This window comes from Typopeltis vanoorti, chromosome 7 (genome assembly GCF_054136105.1).
Source record: "Typopeltis vanoorti isolate ZY-2024b chromosome 7, IOZ_Tvanoo_1.0, whole genome shotgun sequence".
Classification (NCBI taxonomy): Eukaryota; Metazoa; Arthropoda; class Arachnida; order Uropygi; family Thelyphonidae; genus Typopeltis; species Typopeltis vanoorti.
The window spans coordinates 103,663,803-103,691,492 of NC_143555.1; the positions used below are offsets into that span (position 1 = coordinate 103,663,803).

The following is a 27,690-nucleotide window of genomic DNA, read 5'->3' on the forward strand; positions in this document are numbered from 1 at the left end:
CCCCCCCCCACTCAAATATTATATTTTACAAGATGCCATCCTAAAATGTGACATTTAAGGATAACTCCATAACACTAGCTTACACTTACATTTCTTCATGAAGGTGTTTATATACAAAGTAATGTCTGTAAAGAAAAAGTGTCGGTCAGAGTCACCATGGAAACACGAGGCATTGTAAAGCAGATGCAAAATGTGCATTCTTTATTAACAACAAACTACTTTTAGCCATATATATAAGCACTTTCTACAAGTCAAAAAAAAAAACAAAAAACGAAAATAGGCAAAACATTGTTTGAATGCAATATAAGATACATACAACCAGCTGTACAAAGTCCTTGAAACACTAAAATGAGAGCGACGTTGGGCAAACAGGCTTAAGGCATTCCACACTCTACTTTTTTGTGATGCAGGGTCCAGCCTGCCCACTGAGCAATACACAAACGAAACGGAAACTGCGCCTTCCATGTTACCACGACAACTAGAAATTACAACAGAAGGAGGATGTAGACTAAGGACCAAATATACAAACAGCGACACACTATACACCCCCTGGTCGCAGAGGGGGGAAACGATCTTCCCCCTCTGCCTTCTTCACAAACGACGGATCAGAGCTGAGCATGTGTGGCCTCTTCCTGGGGCTCCTCTCAGGATCATTAAGAAAGACAAAAGAACGTCCAATCAATGTCCAGCCAGTGTGAAATCGTCTTTTTTTTCCCTCCTAGGTCTATTAGAGAAACAGTATGAGCCTAACTTGGAGACATGCAGAGATCCCGGTATTGCGTGGATGTGCAGTGAGAGGACATGAGTAAGCAAGCCGGGTTCCGGTTCCGGTCCTCGTGCTTTAATCAGGCACTCCGGTTCTGGCGTTCACACAAGCGTCTGGAAAACCACTTGACTGAGGTTTGGCAGTGAAGTGCGGCAGGAAGAACACGTGCTCGTCATTTTAAGTACCACTTAATGGAACGCTCCATGTTCATTCGATGTCCCGCCTGCTTGACCCCTAACCCCATGAGGTCATTGTTGTCCATATTCGCCAGTTTGGCCCCAGTAATGCCGGCTTCGGCAAAACATATTTTGTACTCCGATAGAAACAGACTTTCCAGCCAATCCGAGACGTCTTTTCCCGACCAATCATGAAGTGGCTTCTGACGAAATTCCTTTTGGGGTGTTGGGATTCTCGGGACCTCCTTGGATGTCCTTAGCAGAGGGAACGACATATCTGCTTTGTTTGTACCGATCGAAGAAGGCATCCGATTGGAGACGGGAAGGGTGCTGTAGCTGTTCAGCTGGTGTGCTAATTGATGGAGGTTCGTGGCGGCTTCGTAGCTTCGTGCCATTTGAGTCTTAGACGGTGACGAGACTTTGTTAGAAGCGTGGTGCGGAGAGCCACTATCTCTAGCGGGAACTGTCGTGCGGTAAGAATAGTCTAAGTAAGTGTAATTAGAGGCGTGAACTTCGGGAGACCCGGGGCGGACAGACGAATCACCAGACGAAGACGAAAGCCGAGATACGGGAAGGGGTTGTGGTTTCATCCTCGCAAAAGCAGGAGATTCGTCGCTGAATTCTGGGGGTGGGGCCAGCGGAGCTTCTTGGGAGTTCATCCTATGGGGCTGATTCCTCCCAGCCCCTGCTGCGTGAGGTGCGAATTCTGGAGGGGGTGGCACTAGTTCGGTCAACACATCGACCTCATTGACTGCCGCAAGTCCTAAAGAATCCACCTGAAGGCGAATCATCTGCAAACTTTGATCTACTCGCTGACAGAGCCGCAAACACTCGTCGTCCCTGGATTTGTCTGCTGCAACTACGGGAGCGTGAACTCTCACGGACTTGTCCACCGGTCGAGTTACCCCCGTGTGGGAAGAACTGTCCAACTCGTTCGCATCGATCTCTTTTCCTTTAGCAGTTGTTGGTGTTGTTGTAAAGATATTGTCTTTCCTGGTATCGGCAGGAGGAAGAACCGGAGGGAAGACTGCTCTTCGTGGGACACTCTGTCGGTTGAGGGTCATCACTACAGTTGGGGGATGAGGCGCTTCCTTCTCACCGTTTTCCGTTTCTTTCAAATCAGACGATATCCTTCTTCCAAGAGTGCTCTGTTTTTGGTAACTTTCGACCCGTCTCATGATGTTCGCTTTCGGAGGAGTGTCTGGAGGCTTTTTGACGACTGTTTCGGCAGCTACAACAGGAGCAGGTGGAGGAGGAACTATTCGGTCGCTTTGTGGTTCCGTATCTGATGAGACGCCGCTTGGACTGTCAGCCGTCTCTTCTTCATTGAACGTTTTAGGACAAGACTTGGATGTCTTCATGGTTTTTGGGGCACTTTTAGGATCAATTTTCGGGTCTGCTCCTTTTGTGGTCTGCGTTCCCATGAGGGCAATCCTGATGCCGTCACTTTTCCTGCGAGGAGAAAATGTCGTGGCTTTCGCTGCCATCTCACTCCGCTTTTCGAAATTATAGATGTTTTCCTTGACTGATCGAGACACTACTTCGATCCCCGGTGAAATTTCTTTCTGGACATCCTCCGACGTATCCAAACTATTCACTGCTGTTTCCACCTTAGTTTCGACTGCAAGCAGCAGGTCGTGTTTTGGTTTAGTAGGAACTGCAGGGGCCATCTTCACTACGGGAGTGGTGACTTCTTTGGACACATGCTCCTCTATCTTTTCCTTGTTGTTCACCTCCTTTAGAGGAAAAACTTCCGCGATTAACTTCTGAGGGGTGGCCACAGCTGGCTTCTCTTTGTTGCAAACGTCTTTAGAGATTGGAATCTGCTTCGGATGTTTCTGAGGTGCTCCGTTGTTTCTTTCACCACTGATGAGCACCTCCTTCACAGGCACTGGAATACCCTCTTTAGGGATTTTTGGAACTTGTCCCTCTGCGATGATTATTTCAGCCAGACGAACAGACGATTTCGCTCCTGGACTGACATCTTCGCCATCTAGCGGCACTTCTCTGGAGATGATTTCATCCACTTTTTGATTTCTTTCCCTGTCGATAGACAGTTTTCTTTCCAACTCCTTCACTTTAATTCTGTTATTCTTTTCCCTGATCATTTCTGGTATTTGAGGTGGAGGCGGAGGAGGAGGATGAGGCACCTCAGCCACTTTGACTGAACTTCCGTTGGTGGGTATGATTTCGCAGGCGTTGTCCACTCGCTCTACCAAAGTAGGTTTCACTTCATTCGGTGGAGAGACTTCCTTTTCGCTGTCTGAAGCATTGACGGCATTTTTGTCACCGAGTTTCTGCGACTGTTTTAATTTTTCTCGTGCTTCGTGAATGGCTTTTTTGGCTTCTGTGTGAGGACTTCCCGGATGGTCTTCGAGACACGTTTCTCCGATGCCTCCATTCTGTTGAGTTTCAGCAATGGGCGTTGTTGCCATGAATGTCACCAGTTTACCTCCTCCATCCAGCGTAAGCGATCGATCACCTTCTTCTTCGCTGCTCTCATAGTCAGGCTCGGGTATGAAGGGTTCGTGCGTGTGACCAGTTAGGGTGGGGTAGTGTTTCGGACTGCCTGGTTCGGAGTTTCCAGTGTGAAATTTGGCACCATAAGCATTTGCTATGGGAGATTTTCCTTTCAGGGGTTTCAGTGTTCCTCGGTCGGATATGTGGCCGCTGTCTGAGGACATAGAATCCCTCTGTCTGTGGGTAGTACGGAACGATGGATAAGCCATTCCGGAATCTCCGCTGTTTTCAGCATCTGAGGAGGTAGCACTACGAGCACCTGGTTTACTTCCGGGCATCCTGGGTGGCAATGAATGGCTCCTGATTGTCGACCCTCGCCCAAGATGTCTCGGAAGGGTGACATCACACTTCTGGAGTTTCTCTTTCGTATAGCCAACCCCTATGATTGACTCTGGAGAGGCGTACAGTTTGGCACTGTCTCCCGGTCGGAAACTTGACATCACCGTCGTAGCTTTGGCCTGCCTAGCTACAGTCAAATTGGCGTACTCGCCTAAAGCTCGCGACACATCCACTTTCACTACTTGTCCGACGGGTGGCGGTGGTGGTGGGTAAGAGGGTGGTGGACAACTGGCGCGCGGTGGTTGAGGAGGAAGTTTCTCCGGTAAAGTCAAAGGTATGGTTTCGGCATAAATGCCGGATCCGTTCTCCTTCAACACCAGCGGCCCTTTGTTCCGTTTTAGTTTGTCGTAAATATCCTCTTCGGACTTCCATGTATCTGCTAGAGTCTGTCCACGATCCTTGGGAGACGTCCCCAGACTTCTGCTGTAGCTGTGGGGTGGACACGCCCAAGAATGTCTGCAACGTCGGCCGTGAGGTACGTCGTCCTGGCTTCTGCTTCGACGAGGGTAATGGTGGTGGTGGTGATGGTGGTGATTGTGATCGCCATTCACAAGAACCTCGTTCACTTGAACGTCCATGTTGAGGTCTGGGGTGCTGTGAAAGGCTCTGTGCAAATGTCCTTCGTCTTCAGCACCTTTCCCGCGAGAGGCTCGCGATCGTTTCATCGCCGCTACACTACCGTAAACTTTATGCATTCCGCCTCCCGCAGACTGTGGCACTGCAGGACTGAACTTCCGGTTTTGAGAATCCTGACGTTGACGGCACAGAAAGTCTTCCAGTTCGGAAACGCTGATCCGACGGGAGCTGGGCCGAGAACGAATGGAAGCAATTTTTTGGGTGTTGTTTTCGGCAGGGGTCGTGGCTTGTTTGTTAGGAATGCTTTCGATCGAGCTGCTCTTCGTGGACCTTCCCTCGGAATCGTATTCATTCAGTGTGTGGTCCAGGACTTCTGAAAGAAGACAAAAATCAATTTAAGCTTCATAAAGAAAGAAGGAAGAATTGACAGATGAGTAGAACGTACATATATTTGCTGTTGTTGTATAAGCCAATGAACTGTTTAGAATTAACATGCTTGTAATTTTATTACAGCAATGAAATCTAACGACTGCCCTATCGAATCCATTAACAGACTCGACCCCCCCCATCCATCGTTTGATCTCTAGAACAGGATCATGTAAAAAATACATTAGGCAAAATTACATAAAAAGAGAAAAAAATATCCTCACTCCACTCTGTACTATAGGCTTAACTTTCGCGAGTGTGAGTCACTAATAAAAAATAAAATTCATTCAGTACAGTATGAGGTTATTATCCGCAAAATCACAAATTAAAACAAAACGAATCATTAACAAATTTTATTTAAATATTGAAAAAATTCCCATTATGCTGCATTTGGCAGACTGTTTATATCTTATACAGAAGTAAAGTTATTAAAAATTAAAAGTACACAAGGATATTATAGACACTCCGTATTTAAAAAATGGTTACTTGATAATTAATTTTTACTAATATTTGTAATGATTTACTAGCATTAAATGCATCCCACGTAAGCAATAAAAAATATGAAAATCATTAAATCTTAAATTAACTTTTATTCTAGTTTTTTAAATTTCATTATTTATTTAAACAAATGAGTACATATTGATAACTTTTTTTGCATACCAATTTCTGCCAAACCAGCCACCATGGACCGGGCTCGAGCTCTTCCCACAGATAACGTTGTCCTGGGATCCCGTTTAGGAGGAAGTGGAGCTGAAATATAAGAGGAAAAAAAAAATTTTAATAATGTATTTTTATAGCTGTGTAGCCAGAAATGTAATCTATTATTGTGCTTACAAATCTGCATAGCAACAATTTCATTTGAGTGCGCATGCGTTATAAATAACGTATACTGTTAATACTAAAAAATCTCGACTGCTTTATAATATAATCTTCATTTGAAGTAATTTTGATGAAAACTCGATATCGTTGAATATATATAAAAAGGAAAAAGAAAACATAAATGAAACATTAATATATTCTAAGACCTTTCTTTGATTTTGCCTGAAAATTTTTATAAATTGTCCGGATTAATATCCAGCGACGCTTTTGTTTTTTTGTAGTCCAAAATGTTCGTCATTTATAAATTTAGCGAGATTGTCTAAATTGCTTCAAGTACCTTTCTTTGTGGATAGTTTCCTTGGCAACGTAGCACACTGTCGATTTATTAGAGGAGGTTTATCTGTTGGCGTGCTTCCCGGGGGTTGCTGTACCGTCACAACAGTCATGGCAACTAGATCTCCTGACTGACGGATGATGGCTACAACGTGTTCGTGAGACGCTTGAGATACGTCTTGTCCGTTAATCTGAAACAGAAAAAGATCTTCAATTTTATCAGTGACATACAAAATGGGAAGTGTTAAGAAATCTTCAGAAACATCGCTAATGCATCTAACACGTGATGCATATAAATATCTGAACTTCCTGAAAAAGTTTTTTTTTCTTTGATATTTTGTTTAATCTAACATCACTGTTAATGTTATCATTTGTAAGGATGCAATTCCCTCGTCACGATGTCATAAGACCTTCACCACATACCTGCTTTCGCAGCCCATCTGTATTATGATATAGAATTTTATAAAACACTTTAAATTATTTAAAATATTTAATAAAAGTTATATGTATAATAATAGCCTGTGTAGCTCAGTGGATGTGGCGTTTGCACACCACGGCGCTTGGCCGCACGAAGGAAGACTTGGTTTCGAGTCTAGTCGGAGACTAGAGGAAATTTTTCTAAGCCTTTTTTCGACCGGTTCCCAAGTTAGTCGATCTCTGGCACGGGAAAGCGGGTTTTTCGTCCCGCAAACTCAAGAAAATCGACCGTAGAACCCACATTATTTCAGACATTAAATATATTGTGTTAGGGTTAGGGACCATGAGATGGCGGCACATTTGAGCCGTCTCTCTTCACTGCGTACCGCTTAATTAGTGATAGCCTTGGACCATCTATCTCTGATTGGGTACCAGTGGAGATTGAACTGCCCACTCAGTCTCCAAAAGTTAGATAGGGCTAAATGGCCTCGCCTACTTCCCGTATACGAGAATAAAAAGGTGTTAGCTGATTTGTATAATAATAAGTTGTATTATTATTTAGGCGAGAAATATAATAAACAGCGAAAGCAGTATACATGACATCGCCTTCTTCCTTTCAAATAGCAACAGACTTGGCAAGCTGTCAAAATATAGATTCCTTTATCCAAAACTACGTAATTTATAGATAACTCAAATTTGATTTTTTTCCCGAATTTCAGATTTGATTAAATTCACAAGAGAAAGACATAACAAGGAGGTATAAACTTCACACGACTTCTATACGAACAACTTTAAATTTTCTAGTAATTGGTCGGTCGAGTGGTCAAAGTACTTAGATCTGAAAGTGTTGGGGATGGAAGATTCAAAAACGCCGGATTTCATGATCTACGTAATTCCATAATGTTTTACGGGCTTCAAATCCGACGAATTCGTCCGCTGTGGCAACATCTAAACGGCAATGTTATGTTTGGAGAATCATTCTCAAAGAATACCGAAATGTTGTATGGCGCATTATTCTGATGAACAACTGCTATCTGTGAAGATATTTCAGTATGAAGAGGATGTACCTGATCAGCCGCAACAGACACGTACTTTGTACCATTCAGAGTATGGTGTACACGTACCAGGAGTGTAAAAGTTTCCCAGGAAAATATTCTCCATAGAATACACGCTGCGCTTCAGCGAATGTTTGATGTCCCATATACTGTGCCACTCTCCTTGTTTTTGTGGCGATTCCTTTCGCCTTAAGCTTCCACGTGGATAGGTGTGAAGACTAGGAAAGGATTAATCTCTTTTCCAGCTATAATCCAATGACGTCTCGCTCAATGGTAACTCTAGACGTATTCATCTATGATTAAGCGTAAGTTTAGGTACCTTGATTGAGCGTTTACTTCGGAGGCCCATACGGAGGAGGGTATATTGGATTGTCGTATGGGAAAAACCATTGGTACATTCTTTTTTTAAAGGCATCTCGCTTTTTTAGTGGTTGACATAATTCTCTTCTCCATTGTGCAGTCATTCTGGGAGTTCTTTTGCAATTCTCGCAAACTCAATCTCTCCATAACGGTCTCCTTACAAATGATCTCTTTGAAGTGCAGATATAGGAAGATCCTCCTCTCCGCAGCTTTTATGCTACTCTTCTTCCTCGCATTATAATATGTCGGCCTGGTTGGCCGAGTGGTTAGCGTATCCGCTTTCCAGCCAAAAGACTGCGGGTTCGAATCCCGCCATAGGCATGGATGTCTGTGAAAATATAAATGGTGGTGGTCGGCGGTAGATGGCGTTGGTGTAGATGAAGGTAGTTGTGTGAGATGAAGAGTTGTAGAGTAGGTGCCCTCGATGAGTCTTTGAACACCCTGGAGGTGTTATGCAATAATAATAAATCCATCTCTTCCCCATATGAAGGTGTAGCACCCATATGGGGAAGAGATGGATTTATTATGAAATAGCCGATTATTAAATAACCGAGAGTGGTTATAATACTCTGATTAAACTGTGTGTGTATAAAATATAAAAAACAACTGCTGATTACAAAATTTCAGGAAATTTGTATAAGTATGCATTTACAGTTTTAATAGTGACTTGGATAGATGTTACTTTCAACAGCTATGGGGGACACATTACAGTATTTTCCGACGAGAAACACGTTAGTCACCGGTAAAACGTATTTATGTTCCATACTTCGCCAATTACACGTATTTAAATTCATTGAAGCTCATACTCTACTGCTGAAGGGTAGAATACAATAAATTCATTAGCTAACAAAACTAGTATCAAATAATTTTAATCACCTTTACTAACAAAAAACCCGATCAGTTAAGTCACTGTTCGTCGAACAAACTCCAATTACAGCAAAGGATGCAATTCCATTTTGAATTCAGATTTATTATTATAAATACTCGTTATTATTATTATTTTTTAATGTCCAGAGATGTTAGCCGCTATTGCTAACGCCAGGTTAGGGCACTACAGGCAAACGTCAGTTTATTTGTCAACATGTTTGACAAGTCGCAGTTCATTGCTTTCCGGTAGGCAGAAATATTTCTTAACATTGAAAAATATTGTACAAAGATGAAATACGGTGCCATGTTTTTAAACCCTCCGAAAAGTTTATCTAGTAGGCAGACGATACGGCTTCTTATCCATAAAAATGCAAAAGAAATTATGAAAAGTGCTCCCCCCCCACTGCTTGTTATTCTTTACACTGTCTACATTTGCCATGTTGAATTGTAGAGAAAAATACAAAGGAAACAAAAGGATAACTATTTGGATTACCAACAGAACAGATTATGCAACTTCATTTTTATCAAACTAAGAATTTCTAATAAATAACGAAAAATAAACTTACAGATTGTAGCTTAATTTCCGATTGTAAGCACCAAAGTCATACAAATCATTTTCAGTCACTATTACAGTTCAATTTTTGTACCAAACAATCATCTCTCAATAAAAAAAGTAAATGTATACTCATACATTTCAGGCAAAGGCAGATAACACACGTTTTTTAAATGAAGTAACTTCACAAACTTTCAAAACTTAGTAAATCTAAGCCTGACGAAACATCTGCGATAATTCATCAGCGCCCTCTATTTACAATATATTACTCACGATAGACAAATGGTGTTATTCAGTGTGTGATGACAATTGTTAATCTGATATGCTGTACCTGGAAAAGGTGACACATTGTGGTAATTTTTATTCTTTGAAAACTTGTGAAATATTTCTGCAAATAGCGTTAGATTACTAAAATTTTACAGGGAAATCTAGTTTGACCATATTTAGGTTTCGCAAATGTATATCGATAATCATTTTCTGGCATTTAGATCAATGTCTGATATTTATCATGCGTGGTAGGTCATCAATGATGTTATCTATTGGTTCATTTGTTCGCAATCTGTTACGGACGATTTCCTCACGTAGGAAATGTAGCATGTCGAATTGTCTTGAATTCTGGTCCCCTAGAAATATTTAGGTCAACTTCGGACAAACTTCTTTATTTCGATGTTTTTTTTTTTGGGGGGGGGGATAAGACTATGCTTATCTGGGTTGTTTATTACTGTAATTTCATATTTGAGTATGACTAAAAGAAAATATTTTATCGCAAAGCTTTTCTCTGAGTGAAACTATTATTCATATCAGGTGTTATAATTTTATTTATTTACAGTGAGTGTAGTCCCCTTCGCAAATCTTGTCAGTTCGTAAACGGTGTTTTATCGTGGACTAAAAGCACTGAAATTTTGCATAGCTGTAAAAGAAAAATTAAAGAATGTTCATTTATTATTTTAACATTTCATTTCAAACAAATTCATGTCGGTAAAGAACATCACTTAAGATACAAGATGCAGAAATTTCAAAAATAATATTATTCTATTTTTTTTTTCACCTTTTTAAATATAAAGTACTATGTAAATGAAACAGAATTTTGTTGCATTTCTATCTTTAAAATTAGAATATTTTAATATTAAACATTGCCAAGACAATTTAGTTAGGGAAACAAAAGGACTATTAAGAAACTTGGAAGTAATAAAACTTGATTAAAACACAAAAGTCGTAATTTTAATTACAGTCTTATTCATTGCATTTTACATGCACCGCTTTATATTCTGCATGCATCTTTTGAGAACAGCGTAAGTAGTTGTGTATAATATGAAAGTCGATAATGCACACAAGACAGTTCGCATGTTTATATTGCAGTGTGGCATTCTCAGAGGTTTCATAAATAACGTTACACTTAACCAGTTTTATTTATTTATTTTACTAGATCGGTGAAGCAAGAATGCTTTTCATATTCCCCGGACGTACAAGAAAAGTATGGATGGGGTATTATTGAGCTATAAGCTCTGGTCATGGCGAGGTAAATGTAATAATAGCCGAGCCTCAGTTAAAACTTCATTGACTACAGCATTGCCATCTGTTACCCTCTGGAATCCTCGACCATATATCCTGAACCTTTTTATTATTTTTTATTTATTGGCTAGATGGGTGAAGCAAGAATGTTTTTCATGTTCCCCGTTATCTGTAGAAAAAAAAAATGTATGGATGGGGTGTTATTGAGATATGAACTCTGATCATGGTGGGGTGGCGGCAATAGCCGAGCCTCAGTTGAGGCTTCATTGGCTACAGCATTGCTATCCGTTACCTTCTGTCTCTCTCTTTCTCTTCTTCCCCTTATTATTATATTTTATTTTGGCCTTTTATATTTGTAGCTTTCGCTTCATTATATTCCGAAGCTTCCTTGATCAACAGGTTTGGGTGGTTGCTAGTCTTGGTAAAGAACTTCACTGCTAGATTCTAGAAGAGGGGAAGAGATGTAAGGAATGTTGACTTCTCTATGGATCTGGGTGTTTCTGATAAACCAAGGGGAATCCAGGCACTTATTCTGCAATCTCTGTAGTTTTAGAATATTTGTATTTGCGGTGTGGCTCTATGCAGGGGACGCATAAGTGATGACCGGCCGCCATCTAGTAAATTGTTAATTTTGTTTGTGTATCCAATTTGCTTTGTCTACCTTTTTTTATATTAGTCCTTATATTAAAGGGGCAAAGCAAGAATGCTTTTCATCTTCCCCGTTATCTGTAGAGGACAGTGTAGGGATAAGGTGTTATTGAGCTATTAAAGCTCTGATCATGGCAAGAGGGTAACAGCAATAGCCGAGCCTCAGTTAGAACTAAATTGGCTACAGCATTGCCATCCATTACCCTCCAAAAGTTTTTCTTCTCCGCTACTCTATATAGTCCTTATCCTTATAAGGACTGGCTTAAAGGGGCGAAGCAAGAATGCTTTTCATAATCCCCGTTATCTGTAGAGGACAGTGTAGGGATAAGGTGTTATTGAGCAATTAAAGCTCTGATCATGGCAGGAGGGTAACAGCAATAGCCGAGCCTCAGTTAGAACTTCATTGGCTACAGCATTGCCATCCATTACCCTCCAAGGGTATTGGATTGAATGAATCAATCACCGCATCTCACGGTCGATTGTTCCATCTAACACTACTCTATATACTCCATATTTGAGTTCTTAAAGTTCTTAAAAGAACTGGGCGATGGACTGAGTCCTTGACTCTTTATCCCGTCATCTGAATGAAGTAAATCTGTGTGGATGGAGTGTTGTTGAGCTAAAAAGCTCTAGTCATGGCTGGGTAACGGCAATAGCCAAGCCTCAGTTAAAACTTCATTGGCTACAGCATTGCCATTTGTTACCCTGGAAGTCCTAAAAAGGACTTTCTTTCTCTCCATATTTGAGTTTATTATACTCATTAATAATGAGTTTAATAGATGCATTTTATTATTTGGTGTGATAATGGCGTCTCGTTTATTAATAGTTTAAAGTGGTTTGAAAAGTTTTTATTTTAGTCTTTCAAGTAAAAGTTTTGGAATATATATAAAAATAAATAAATAATAGAAAAAATGAAAATGAATAAAGAACTAGCCCAACCACGATATTAATGTACTATAGATTTTTACAACCTTTTTTTACATAAGAAAAAAAGCTCTCTTTTCTGGACAACTTTTTTTGAAATTTGATCAGAAGAATTCATCCTCCACTAATGGGTTTAATATTCTTTATAGGTGGCAGATGAATTTAATTACCGGTGAGACCAGTTCTTCCCTTATTGGAGGCCTGAAGTGGATTGAAAAACATCCAAGTTTGGTCTCTAGATCAGGGTTCGGACTATGTAAGAAATAAACAAAATAGAAAAAAATATAAAATTAATCGAAAAAATATAAAAAAAAAAAAAGACATCTCAACCATTGTGCACGTGTACTACAGGTTTATATAAAATCTTTCATGAATGGGAACCACATAAAAATTTAAACTAAATGTGGAAATAATACAAAACTATTCTTGCATCTCGCCAATATTATCTTGTTAAGGTTTCTTACCTCAAGAAGAAAATCTCCTTTCTTGAGTCCTGCCAGTTCAGCAACTCCACCCTTATCTACATCATCAAGGTACTGCAAACTTGGCCAAAATTCTGTAGGTTGCCTTTCCATTAGCGGACTGGTAGCTGTGTGAATATTTTTTTTAAAAATAAGTGTTTAATACAGTAAACCTATACGCATGCATCAGATTCAGAAATAATGTAATAGAAATTCTGAAACATCACAAAAGCTTACTGTGATTTATCGCATATTTGAAAAACGTCATCACAACGGTTATTTTTGGTTCGCTGGAATGCAGTCGAACCAGTTAATATGAGAAAAATATGATAAAAGTAAATTATACATAGAAAAGCCCAAAATAGGGTAAGGTGAGCTTATGGTAATTTTTATTCCGCTGTTTACATCTGATAGGTTGATACATAGTTTAATTCTCTGAAGTCCTTAGGCTGATTGGATAGTAATGCTTGCATTAACATGCACTGTCTAATTATAACTGCTTCCTCATTTTTATAAATAATGAGACTGTATTCAACTGTACTGCGTGATACCTCTTGTAGTTTTATCATTGCCAATTACATTATTCAATATTTTAGGACCTCTTTTTAATGCGAATCCCTCTCATGAATGGTTATAACCAAAGATACATTTTGTACTGTGTACGGTGCATTAGAGAGTCTGGAATCCCTGCTTATTTCAAATAACAGAGCTACTTTCTCATAAAATCTTAGATGTTGTATTTATGAACGTAACATTTTCTTCTTGGATGTTGAGGGAAGACAATGATATTATCCATTGATAATTTCAGGATATAACCATTGAAGAACAAATCGTGTTGGATGTTTAACCTTGATCCGTATTCTTCTAATAAATAATTTAATTGGCCTCAATTTGTTAGGTAAATGAAATATTCAATTAATATTTCTACTGGTAATCTATCCGTGACATCGATGCTGTATGTTAAATCTCTTCATAGATAGCCGGCATTTGAAATTTAATAAATACTGAAGTTTTACTTGTTAGACCACCAAATTAGATTTCCCGCCCAGAGTAGTAGAAAATAGCGGCATAGGGTGCAGTGTCCTGAGGAGTTATTAGAATCATGGAGCATTTTTAGGGGTGTCAGTTCTGATTCCCTCCCTCCCCCCGTTGATTTACCACGCTACTGCGCCGGTAGAAGACTTGTAAACTCATAATAAATTTCGGTGCAACTATATGGTAAGAATACTGTCATCAGTGTAGTAAGTCGCTAACTATTTACTCTTGGAAGTTGATCTCAACCACATATCCATGTGGTACATTTTGTGTGTGTGCTTTCCTGTTCCTCAGCAGTCGTCGATTAACATAAAAATTAGTTAGGCGATATTCATAAAACAAATCTAAATCGTTATCCATTGACTGCAACATTATTGTACTAGAAAATCATAAACTGTTGTTATTTCTGGAAAGAAACAAGAAAAGACGCTAAACAAAACAATCCCTTGTGGCTTTGTTTTTAAATTTTGGAAATTGATGAGTAGCTACTCTTCACCTTTTAGCCATCACGTCGCCATCTGTTGATCCTAACTGGTATACTGTTGTATGAAATTCTTGGGCTAAAATCCATTTCTATGAGGAAATCCCTGGTTGCATATAATCAACTCCAATTCCCTTCCACAAACTCTGGAAGGATAATTCGGAACCAGCTCAAAGAAGGCATAAGAAAAAGTTCCCTCTAGTCAGTGACTATAAGATCCTATCGAAGAAAAATGATTAAAAAAAAAACAAAAAACTTGTCTCTGGTCAGAGCGCTCTTATCTTGATAAACCTAGGAGTAAGGCTAAAGCTGTGACATATAATACGCAGTTTTTCCACTAAACGCAAATAGTTATCCGCTACCTTATCAGCATGGTTATACGTAAGAGATATAAGTGCCACATAGTATAGATATATCCTATTCTTTGCATTGCTTGCTTGAATTGTTAGACAAATAAATTTTATAATTTTTCTCATAAAAAAAATCAGAAATACTCAAGTATGCTTTTAATTGACAATTGACATTAATGTCTTTAGGGGTGAAGTAAGATGCTTTTCATATTCCCCGCTATCTGTTGCGGCTACAGTGAGGGTAGAATTTATGAGCAGTTTGCTCGCCCAGGATGGGCATGAAGATACAGGAAGTTAAAATGGCTTTTGGTCTTTTATATTTGAATATATCCGTTGGCTCGTATGCTACAACTTGCTGAACTAGATCATTGGGGTGTATGGACGTCTTTAGGAAGAACTTAGTTGCTAAAGATTGTAAGAAAGAGAAGATGTAAGGAATATTTGTCGATGAAGTTGATTGTTTCTAACATACCATGGGGCATTCAGAATCATTCTCAAGCACTTATTCTGTACTCGTTGTAGTTTGAGAATGTTGGTATTAGAGGTGTGGCTCCAGGCTGGAGAAGCGTAGGGGATTATAGGACGAATCGTCATCTGGCATAAAAGCAATTTGATTCTGTTGCTTAGCTTGCTGTTTCTGTTAATTAGTGGATAGATCTGAGCTATGGCTTTAGATGCCTTTGTGCACATAGACTTGATGTGTTGGTTAAAAGTTAGTTTTTTGTCGAGCATCACACCCAAGTATTTTGTTTCTGTCTGCCAGGGAATTTTAGTATTGAATAGTAATACGTCTCCTGCAGGAGATTTTGGCCTTTTCGTGAAGAGAATGGCTGAACGTTTTTTGGGATTTACTTCCAATCTCCATTTGGAGAACCATCCCTCCAACTTTAGAAGGTTTCTTGAAGCTTTCTTGTAATGAAGTGGGGACGGAGAGATCTGGTGTATGCTTTTAAAGTCCTTATCCTTATAAAGACTGGCTTAAAGGGGCGAAGCAAGAATGCTTTTCATATTCCCCATTATGTGTAGAGGACAGTGTAAGGATAATGTGTTATTGAGCTATAAAGCTCTGATCATGGCTGGAGGGTAACAGCAATAGCCGAGCCTCAGTTATAACTTCATTGGCTACAGCATTGCCATCCATTACGCTTCCTGGGATCTGACTACCTATGAGATGTCATCCATGCAAAAATAATTATTAGCTATTAAAATAATATAAATTATCGGAAAATTATCAAAATATTAGTGACTCTTTTGAAAAATAACATTCGCACCCTTTTTTCTGTAATATATAAGTTTAATTTGAATATGTTCCCAATAAACTGCTTTTAAAGTATATTGAGAACATATTAATATTAAACTTATATATTACAGAAAAAAGTGTGCGAATGTTATTTTTCAAAATAGTCATTAATATTTAGATAATTTTCGATAAATTATATTATTTTAATAGTTAATAAATATTTTTTTAAAATTTATTATTATAACTAAAATAATAGCCGTTTTAAGAAACCTGCTGTATAACCTAAAACTGTATGAACATTATGTGACGTTAGCGATATCTAACTTTTGATTACAGTAATAAATAAATCAATTAATTAATAAATCACTTCAGAGTTATCATGGATATAGTGTTGCAAAGTAGAAAATTACCCTCTCTTTGGTAGAACACATTCCAACAAACAGTCTGAAGAAATATTCACAAAATGCTTATTTATCACATGCCTGTACCAATAACATGTAGCGCATCAAGAAAATTCTATTGCTACAGAAAAGTTATATATTTTCACTAATATGATTTAGTATAAATGTGTTTTCATAAACGCTTACCTTTAGCTCCCCGGAGGACGAAACCAAACCCCTTCTTCCCTTTATGCAGGATAACCGTCCTTGGTTCTCCATACCTGGGAGTGGGAAAGTTATATATTAATTTAATTCATTAAAATGGTATAGTTTAGAATAATATGTTATTTTAAGAGGAAAAAAAGTCATGAAATTTCAAAAATGTTTTATAAAAATATTTAAACCAACAATCTGTTATTTGATTGAAAAAATACGTGAGGCAAGTACTCAGAAAGTACGATGTTGTGTTTACAACTCTTTTGTAATTTAATAAATATTATTACGGTGTTTTATACCCAACTGTTTAAGATGAGTACCTATCATTGACTTACATTTGTTCTATTCTGTCACAAAGACATTCTGCACTTTGCAACAAAGCCTTTATGTGGAAAGATGGCAACGCTTTGATGGATTTGTTCCATTAAGTTTGGCATTATCAAGCTATAAAACCAATACTCTTGCTCTGTCAAGCAATAAGAGTATTTTGACTTAGAAATAGAACGGAGAGCTTTTCATTATAAATACCCTGCATAATCCTTTTGAAGTTACGACCAAAGAGCTCACCTAGAAAGGTTGTATCTTTGCGTCACCAGATTTGAAAGGACACCTCTGCAAAATCACTTTTGATCTACGAAAGTACCGTAACTTTTATTCTGTTACCGATTCAGCCTTTTGATATTTTAAATTCTAAGAATCTGAGAGAACTCGCATCTTTTATTAAGTACATCTGTAAATGGTTGGGATGTTAGGCTTTAAAATATTTTTCCAGGTTTTTTTTTTTTAACTGTAAAATAAAATTATAAAATACTTAAAGGAATCAGAAATGACATGGCGAATTTCGTATTTCTAGAAAGGCATCGATAAGGGTAATTTTCGTATATCTGTGTGCGTCCGCATCTTCTCATATTCATCTTACAAACTAAAATGCCTCTTAAAATCAAATTCCGAAAAGCAAGAGAATTTAAATGAATTATTTAAATTATCTTGGAGAATTTAAATAATTCATTTTCATCGACAACTGAAATCTGATAACCGTGATGCTCACCGCACAGCGATCCATTTTGTTACATACTTCATATGCTAGTAGAAGTAAAATGAAACTTGATTTATTGACCGTATAAATATTGATTGACTACTTTAGCGTAATTAAAGTAAATACACACGTCATTTCCAAAAAAAAAAAAAAAAAAAAAATCCGTTATTATAAGAGAGATAGTCTTTAAAATATTCTTTATAAAATATTTAAATAATATAAAATATTCTTTAAGTATATAAAAAAAAATAAAAGGCAAATCGATCCTAGTACACATGCAATTTACAGAAAAAAACACCATTTGTGGCGGTAGATGGCGTTGGATGTAGTTGTGGATTGTACTATACTGTGTAGATAGTGATGACGTGTATGGATGGAAGTTTAAAGTAGTATGACGATATTTAACTTTTGATTACAGTCTAATAAGAGAATAAAAGTGTAGACGATGAGTTGTGTAGAATAGAGTGCCGTTTCGCGATGAGCCCTTGGACTCCTTGAAGGTGCCATGGAAAATTGTAATAATAATGACAATAAAAATATAAATTAATCTTCAAGCATAAAATTGTGCATGCTTAAGAGAATGTAGAGCCTCCGTAGCTCACTCGGTATAGACGAAGCCCTCTGGTTCGAAAGACGTGGGTTCGATTCCTGTCCGTGAGATGAGGAACCTTTATCTGTCTCTTTCGACGAAAGGTAATGTCTTTAGATGCGTGTGTTCACAGGTGCCGGTTTGCCTGTTCTGAGGAATGAAAAACCCGAGTTTCCAGATGAAGAACCCTCTAACTTCGGTCTCATACGGAAGTAGAGGGCTGGAAACTCGGGTTTTTCGTCTCCCAGAACAGGCAAACCGGCCCCCTTGAACACGCATCTACAGACATGGAGACACCTAAGGATTCTGTGGGATTTTCGAAAGCGAAAATCCCACGGAATGTCTGCACGATGAATTATACATCCTTTTCCTGATTTACGTGTGAGCGTAAATCAGGAAAAGGATGTATAATTGTATGCTTGAAGAAGAAACATTTTTTTCCGATATTATTTCAACTTTTAGATTTTGTCATACATTTTGGCTGTTTTACATAAAGCATTACGGAAACTATTTACGTGCAATAAAATAAATAAATAAATAAATAGAGAGAGAAATTGTTTCACAATTTTGCACATGAATTGACTTAATTTAGTGGTTGGGAGTGGATTGCGTGGAACTACGAAGTAGCTGTTAATTGGGGCCAATGTGTTATGTTTTGTCACTGCATGCTCTTCTGGTCGGTTTGTCTGTTTTATGGGATGAAAAAACTCAAGATCCAAGGATGAAAATCCTGGTACTTCTGTATGAGATCGACTAACTCACCAAAAATAAATAATTTCTTCCCTTCTTAGACAATATTCGAACCCAGATGATTTTCAACCAAATGACTTGATTGTTACTTAAGTTTCTGTAGTCGTTATGTTAACTCTAAAAATGTTGATGTTACAATAACAAAATATTAGCATAAGAAAGTTAGATTTTGTTCAATCCGCGTTTAAATTTGTACTTTATTTCAAAATTATAAATTTGTAATTTATGATTTTAGTAAATATCAAAGATCAAGACAAATTCGTTGAAAATCGGATAAAAATGAATCGAACAAGATGCTTAAACATTTTGTGCGATGTAACTAAAAGTATTGAAGAAATTTATTGAAGAAAGGCGATGCAAGAGAGTGTGAAAATTACAAAACCAAAGCTTTGATTTCCCATGCAAATAGTCTTACTTAAGATCATTCAGAAAAGACTGGAACCATTCATGAAAAGAGAAATGCCAGATGAACAGTCAGGATTTCGAAAAGGCAGAGGAACAAGAGATCAAATTGCCAATGTGAGATGGATAATAGAAAGAGCACAGGAATATCACAAGAATGGCTACCTTTGTTTCCTTGACTATAGCAAGGCTTTTGACTCTGTGGATCATGTGAAGCTGTAGAATGTGATAAGAACAATGGGAGTCTCAGAGCATTTCATTATCCTTCTGAGAAATCTTTATTATGAACAAGAAGCTACTGTCCGAACAGATTTTGGAGAAACTGAATATTTCACAATAGGTAAAGGGGTGCGACAAGGATGTATTTTATCTCCGTACCTGTTTAACTTGTACAGCGAATACATTTTAAGCATGGTGGAGTCTTCAGTTGGAATTAAAATTGGTGGAAAAAAATTAATAATTTGAGGTATGCAGATGATACCACCTTCCTAGCAGAATGCAAAGAAGATTTGAAGGAACTTATTATGAAAGTTAAAGAAGAAAGTGCTAAATATGGTCTTAAACTTAACCACAAAAAGACAAAAGTTATGGCAACATGTGAACTTGATGATTTTGAAGTAGATGGGGAGAAAATGGAACCAGTTAACAATTTTGTGCTTCTAAGATCCCGAATTGATAAAGATGGTTATTGTACTGAACAAGTTAGAAGAAGATTATTACTAGGGAAAAAAGCAATGACAAATTTAAGCAGATCTTTAAAGATAAAGATATTAGCCTCACAACAAAAAATCAGAATCGTGAAAGCAATGGTAATCCCTGTGTTGCTGCATGAATGTGAAAATTGGACCCTGAGAAAGAGTGAAAGAAGGAGGATAGATGCATTTGAATTATGAGTTTGGAGACGCTTCCTAAGAATACCATGGACTGCAAAGCAAACCAATAAATCAGTGATAGACAGAATAAAGCCAGATTTCTCCCTTGAAGCTATGATCATCAAGCAAAAATTGTCATACTCCGGACATATTATACGAGCAATTGACAGTCTGGAGAAGATGATGATGCTTGCTAAAGTTGATGGAAGTAGAAAAAGAGAAAGACCAAGAATTAGACGGGTGGATGGAGAAGAAGCAACTGGCGTGCGCTTGGAGTTTCTGAAAGACATGGTCAGGGACAGATCGGAATGGAGAGTGTATGTTCGTGGAGTCGCCAGGAGTCGGAAATGACTCAATGGATCATAACACACACACACACACAACTAAAAGTAATTAAACATTTTATGTAACATATTTAAGAAAGTGAATTACTCGGTTAAGCATTATTCTTTGCAATAAGTTGTTAGTATCGAGATTATATCTGGTGTCAGTCTGATTATTTTACAGCTTATTAAATAGCTTGAAATGTTTACCTTTCTTAATTTCTTCACAAAGCGCAAAAGAACGTTATTATTTAAAAAAAATTAAGTATCACCTATTTCATCTAAATAATCTATTAGGTAAAACCATTAAATACAATTCTAAAATAATTTAAGTAAAAATCTCTAGTTCAAGGTCCCGTTCCACACAGCGAATACTTTCTAGTTGATAATATTTTTCATACATGTTATCGAAGAAAACGTTTGAAGTAATCTATTAAAGATGCATTTAAAACACGCACGACAACACTCGGATATACTTACAGTCTCCACCTTCGCGGAACAGTGTTCATCTTCTTAGCATTAATTTCTCGGCGCCCTTCTACCCTAGGTCGTCCTCCTGCAGGTAACGTTTCCGTGGCTCGCATTTGAACCTCCTGAACACATGAAGCAGGAAAAATTCCCTCTTCTCCATCTCGCCTTCGACCCTCCAAGAAACCATTGGTTCCGATTCCCGTAACTATAAACACAGAACATAAGAATTTCACACCGTAATTAGTAAAGGTAAGTTAAATTAAATTTTTATTCATTAGATAATTCATACCTAATTAATTGAAGTATTTATGTATTTATATATAGTTTTATTGAAGAGGAAATATATATTTCTAATATTTAAGACAAAGAAATACTTCTAGAGAGTCATACTAAACTTCCATTTAATCTTTCCTTAGCGCAATTGAGCAGATTTTCTATCCGTCCATTGCATGGGACCAGACGAACATGACTTCCATTTGGACAGGAAGTGAGTGTTCTGCTAATGACATTAAAAAAAGAAAGAAAAAAATCAAAATTTGGTTTCCCAATTGGCGATATGAATTGATTGCATGCTTCAGCATAGGTTGAGCATAAAGCTGGAATTCTTATTACCAGATTGGCATGATTGCATTAATTGGGGAAGGAAACCTTAAGCTAGAAGCAACCAAAACAGAGGTTTAGCATTTTCTGGTAAGCTGTCAGATCTCACAAAGGCTTAAATGTGAAGAAAGGAATCGTGCAGAGTGTAATATGGACCGAGATAGTAGATTGTGGTTATTGTAGATGCAATTTAGTTTTCTGTGAAGAGTAGCAGGTCTGGTCTAGGAAATCCGTATGCGATGGAGTACATCATTATTTATTTTAGTATGTTGTAAAGTGTTGTGTGAAAGTGATTTTGTTGTCGTTGGAATTTTGGCGTGGTTTTGTATATATTTTTGTGTTTCGTAGCTTTTGTTAGAGTAAGATTTTGAGTTTTTTAAATCGCAATGGAACTCGCATCGAAGTATGTACAATAACAATGAAGAATACCAAAGCGTAAGTTATCATTGTCATATATTGACGAATTGAAATGACTCGAGAATTTCTCCACAAATTTAAATATTAACTTTCATCAAAATCAGTTCATCCTCTCTCGAATAATTTTACGGTGCAATACATATAATATTACAATTTATAATATTACATTACAATTCCTTAAATAAACATTTTTGACAATTGACATTTATGTCTTTAGAGGTGAAGCAAGATGCTTTTCATATTCCCCGCTATCTATCGTGGTTACAGTGAGGGTAAAATTTACGAGCAGTTTGCTCGCCCTGAATGGGCATGGAGATTATGTATCGCTATAGGAGGCTAATATAGTTTTTGGGCTTCTATATTTAAATATGTCCGTTGGCTCGTATGCTGCAGCTTGTTGAACCAAATCGTTGGGATGTGTGGACGTCTTTAGAAAAAATTTGGCAGCTAAGGATTGTAGATAAGAGAGAATATAGGGAATATTTGTGTCTCTGTGGAGTTGGCTGTTTCTAACATACCACGGGGCGTTCAAAATCATTCTCAAGTACTTGTTCTGCGCTCGCTGTATCTTAATAATGTTAGTATTAGAGGTGTGGCTCCAGGCTGGAGAGGCATAGGTGATTATAGGACGAATCGACATCTGGTATAGCTGCAATTTGATTCTGTTGCTGAGTTTGCTATTTCTATTAATTAGCGGGTAGATCTGAGCTATGGCTTTAGATGCTTTTGCACATGCAGACTTGATATGTTGGTTGAAAGATAGCTTTTTGTCGAGAATCACACCCAGGTAATTTGTTTCTTTCTGCCAGGGAATTTTAGTATTGAATAGTAACACATCTCCAGCAGGAGACATTGGCCTTTTTGAGAAGAGAACCGCTGAGCTTTTCAGGGGATTGACTTCCAATCTCCACTTGGAGAACCAACCCTCCAGCTTTAGAAGATTTTCTTGAAGCTTTCTAGTAACGAAGTGGGGTCTGAGAGATCTGGTTAGTATTGCCGTATCGTCCGCATACAGTGCTAAAATGGAAGTCATCGGATTGTGTGGGATGTCTGACATGTATACAGAAAACAGCAATGGAGCCAGTAGAGATCCCTGCGGCACTCCAGCAAAGATATGGCGCTGGGACGATGTAGAACCGTTAATTTTAACTTGCATTGATCTATTCTGAAGATATGAACGGATTAGATGAACCATTTTTAGTGAGATACCGGCTGAGATAAGTTTGTGCAGGAGTCCAAAATGCCAGATTTTGTCAAATGCTTTAGATAGGTCTAGGAATACCGCACCTGTGCACTGGCGCCAGTTGTAGCTGGTGGTGATATATTCCATATTCCACAATTCTGTGGATTTGCTGGGTAGTACTATGGTGTTGTCGAAATCCAAACTGTTCTTTAGGGAGGATGTAAATAAACATTTTTTTACGAGTTGAGAATTTTATTGTTTATTGATGTATGCATAATAAGAGTTTGTATGTTTCATTTTCAATATCAAAAGAAAAAAGTTTTAAAATAAAAAATAATATTAAAATTATTTTTAATTATTTCATACCCGATTACTTTTTTAAATTTTAATTTAAGAATTATTTATTTTTTGATATAGGCATAAACATTATAGTAATTGCATATGCATACAATAGAAACACGAGAGTACAGTATTGGTTTTCTTTTTAACTTTGTTACTGTAAATGCTTCAACTTGACAAGGTCCGTTTCGTTTTGTTACTCTGAGTAACGATATTGAATGTATTCGCGTATTTAATTTATATGCATTTTTGCAAACTGTGTTGAAAACGAAGTCTTCTATAGATGATTTCATGTGCATAAACAGTGATCAGCCGAAAGTCAGCTCCCATTTCTTCGATAATCCTCCTACAGAGAATAAGTGTGCCGCTTTTTTTTTTAAACTGTTTTCACCATTTATTTATGCAGATAGATTTTTTGGTTGTTTGTTCTTCAGTGAGCATTTTTTAGCCGAGTTTAGTTTTTCCATCCAAGTATAATGCTTAAAATATTATGAAGAACTGTAAGCCTTTTTACTGGTTTTGAATTTCAATGTGGTTTTTATAAAATTATTATAATAAATAAATACAGCATTATTTTAAAGTTATAATTTCTTTACGACAATTGTGTTAAAAATAAAAGTATCCAGTAAAAGAAGGGCCTTTTTTCTTTTAGCAAATAAAGCTGATTTACTGACGTCTGAATAATATAATCAATGCCTTTTAAATATACTTAAATATACTAATGATTGATGGTTTACAAATCAATGGTTAGTGAATGAATCAGGGTATAACAGCTTAATAGAAGATGCCTCATGAGTCGATACATTGAGAAAATTAACATCGGTTATTTGAGGCCACTGATGAAAGAAAGACATAATTAAAAATGATTTGTTAACATATATCGAGGATGGAAAGCCATCACTGGTATGTTATCCGTGATGAATTATTATATTCATATAACCAATATAATAATATCGAATCCATCGAAGAAATAAAATGTACGATTTAATAAACGAACCAAACCATGACAGTATAAAATTGCAGTATCTGAATTTATTAGAAGAGAGAATGCAATTTGTTCGGCCAATTCCCAAAATTATCACTCCATGCTTGTACATAAATAAAGTAGCTAATGAACAACAACAACGGATCATACTGGATCATGCTAGAGATGCGTTAAATATTGGATTTTCCTTTCGTCTTCAGAATATTTTTCAGATATTTGGCTTCAGCAAGATCATTAGATAGATTCAGCCGGCTGAAGCAGAAATATTTCTGTCACATATTAGAATTTAAAAAATGAATGATGGACGCCTCTCCTAATCTTGAACAATTTTATGTATGGTCTTTTATATTAGCTTACATTCATCATCACCACAAAGACTTTCCATGCCTACTGGCACATAAGGTTGCAATGCTGGTTTTCCATCTTCCCCTGTTCTTTGCAGCCGCCCTTGCGTCTGCCCAACTCGCCCATCTTGCCTCCATCATTTAGGATTCCATCATTCTCCAAGTTAATTTTCGATGATCTCTGGAGCGTCTTCCTTCTGGAACCCTACTCAGTGCTTCTTGGGGTTTTATGTTTATCCCCATGCGAAGAACATGTCCGGTCCATTTACATTTTCTTAGGCGAATCTCTTCATTTATTGACTTGGAGAAGGTTTTTTTTTTAAAGTTACTCTTCTTAAACTTTTATTTTCTTTTGGAAAATATTCAATTTATTACTTTGTGCCTTGGTAAGTTTCCAAGTTTCAGAGCCATATAGCAGTATTGGTTGCACGGTAGATTTATAGATATTAATTTTCAATTTACCTGTAATATTTGATGTTTTCCATAATTTATTTAATGACATAAAACAATTTCGTGCTTTAGCAATTCTTTGTAAAATGTGTTCGTCGGTGCCGCCTTATTTATTTATTAGTGTTCCAATTAAATTAAACTTAATTTCTTTATGTGATTTTTAATTTATTCGCATGATCTTGTTTTCTTGTGAATAAAATCACATCCAAATTGAATAACCTACACCTAAAAACTGACGGTTTCTTCAGCGAACAAAGTCATCAGTTTTTAGGTGGAGGTTATTCAATTTGGATGAGACGCATACTATGTGATCAGCAAAAATCAAGTATTAAAATTATTATTAATTATGAACGATTAAAATCTCTTTTAAAATATTGAAAATGAGTACACATTTGGCCATAAATATTAAGAAAGAAAATTTGGCAGTTGATATTTGTGAAAATTCAAAATTTGCAAAATGTAATGTAAGAAAAAAATGACATAAAACATAAATCTAGGTAACACCGTGAAAAAGGAATTAGCATCTATGACTAATCATGTAAGAATGCAAACGCAGCAATGAATTTGTAAAATAAAATGAAACTGATCTAAAATATATGAATTCTACTCTAGTTGAAAATCAGTTGCTCGGTGCTTTGTATTCTGTAATAATATTCTTTAATCCTTCTAAGATGGTCCTCAGCGAAATGCAAACAGAATTTGTTTTTATCGCAAATTTTATTTTACCGGAAATAAATTTGTATCTGTATTTTTTATTACGTACGGTCGACTGCACGATTTACCGTGTGTAAGAGATACAAGGATATTCAGAGAATAAGTTAACATTCCAATCAATCGATAGCCGAAGTTCAAAGTCATTCGCTTCCCCAGCATATCTAAAGATCGTCGGAACTTACGTAGTCTTCCATCGAGTAAAATTAATAACAGAAATCACTTGATTGCAAGGATAAATTAATTACAGTGATTATGAAATTCTAAAGTCATTTTTTATTTCTTTTCTAACTAGTGAAATACTGAAGCTTTCTTTATTCGTAATGCAGGCTCTATGAACGAGAAGCCGTTTATTACAGATAGCTCTTTTGGGTACTCAATTTAAATGCTAATCATCCCACCCACTTTCCCTTCATCGTCTTAGCTTGAAATGTGTCATGAGATACGATTATGTCTCTCTATCGGCAGCTCATTCTTCATTTCATGCATATTCTTGTTACCATTAAAACAAAAATACTGGCAACGGTTAGTATATTGCTAGACATATCAACCCATCATTACAAATGATGAACAAACACGATCCAAATTCCATCGCGTAAGCCTCCGCTCCTATCAACCCTTTTAATTCAAATGAAGATCACTTAATTCGAATTTACATCACGCAACAAGCAATTTGCCAGGACGATGATACCGAATTCTAATAAGACTTTTCTTATTGAAGTCTTATTAATGGTTGTTCTCAGACCAAATATTTCATTTGATCCAAAGGAATGTCTATTTAGACTATCCAATGTTTCCCTTATAATAGGGAACTGATTAAGGTCAGATTAGATTCTGTCACTCTTAATCAGAAAAATCGAAATGCTCACCCAATATATAGCAGAGAAATGACCTTCAAAAAATGGACAAGGAGCTACAATTGTGACGAAACAATTCCTATGGGAGTAAAAATGAACAAAATAATTCTTGTGCAATATTTAACGTATTTCATTTCATTATTGTTGATTTTAACAAAGAAGTGTCAACGTCACTGAATTGTTTTAATATTTTCGTTATATGCTTATCGTACACACAAATTAGTTGCTGGCTGCCAATGATTAGGGTAGGAAGCGATGCACACTGAAGTAGCTTTTCTCTATTATTAATGTGCTGGTATAGTGTCGTCCGTGTGTAGCAATTTCGTGTGAATATTATTAATGTCTTATTCTTTCTCTTTGCTATTCCATTAATGTTAGTTGACGTCTTTTTTGACTGCAGAAAGTAGCTACCCAGTGTGCATATGTTTGACGTATAATTGATGAGACGAAGAAGAAGAAAGAGAATTAAAATGGAATAAAAATCAAAAAGAAATGTTTGAAAAAAAGTCCTTATAAGGACTGGCTTAAAGGGGCCAAGCAAGAATGCTTTTCATATTCCCCGTTATCTGTAGAGGACAGTGTAGTGATAAGGTGTTATTGAGCAATTAAAGCTCTGATCATGGCAGGAGGGTAACAGCAATAGCCGAGCCTCAGTTAGAACTTCATTGGCTACAGCATTACCATCCAAGGGGGATTGAATGAATCAATCACCGCATCTCACTGTCGATTGTTCCCAACCCTTCCGAAAGTCTACACCTTTTGAAAAAAGTTGAAAACTCTTATTCTATTCAATGATAATTATATTTTTCTAAATAAGGTGTCAACAGAGTAGCTTGATTGTTAAACTTAAAATGAAATATATTTTTGTTTTATTTTATTTAGAAACTTTTTTAAAAAAATTGTTTAT

General features: G+C 37.0%; 1 protein-coding gene across 4 annotated transcripts in view; it reads right to left on the minus strand.

Moving 5' to 3' along the window:
* Nucleotides 1-184: 184 nt before the first annotated feature.
* LOC150104927 (uncharacterized) overlaps nt 185-27,690 on the minus strand; it is a 359,330-nt gene continuing 331,824 nt past the window's right edge. For 3 of the 4 annotated variants that reach the window (XM_090395422.1, XM_090395424.1, XM_090395425.1), the window contains exons 12-17: nt 20,907-21,102; nt 16,446-16,519; nt 12,756-12,880; nt 5,960-6,146; nt 5,464-5,553; nt 185-4,750 (exon numbers count right to left, since the gene is read on the minus strand). In XM_090395422.1, the coding sequence (XP_090251548.1) occupies nt 939-4,750; nt 5,464-5,553; nt 5,960-6,146; nt 12,756-12,880; nt 16,446-16,519; nt 20,907-21,102 (4,484 nt within the window). In that variant the 3' untranslated portion in view covers nt 185-938. The remainder of the gene's footprint in view (nt 4,751-5,463; nt 5,554-5,959; nt 6,147-12,755; nt 12,881-16,445; nt 16,520-20,906; nt 21,103-27,690) is intronic. The other variant, XM_090395423.1, reaches the window with a different exon arrangement.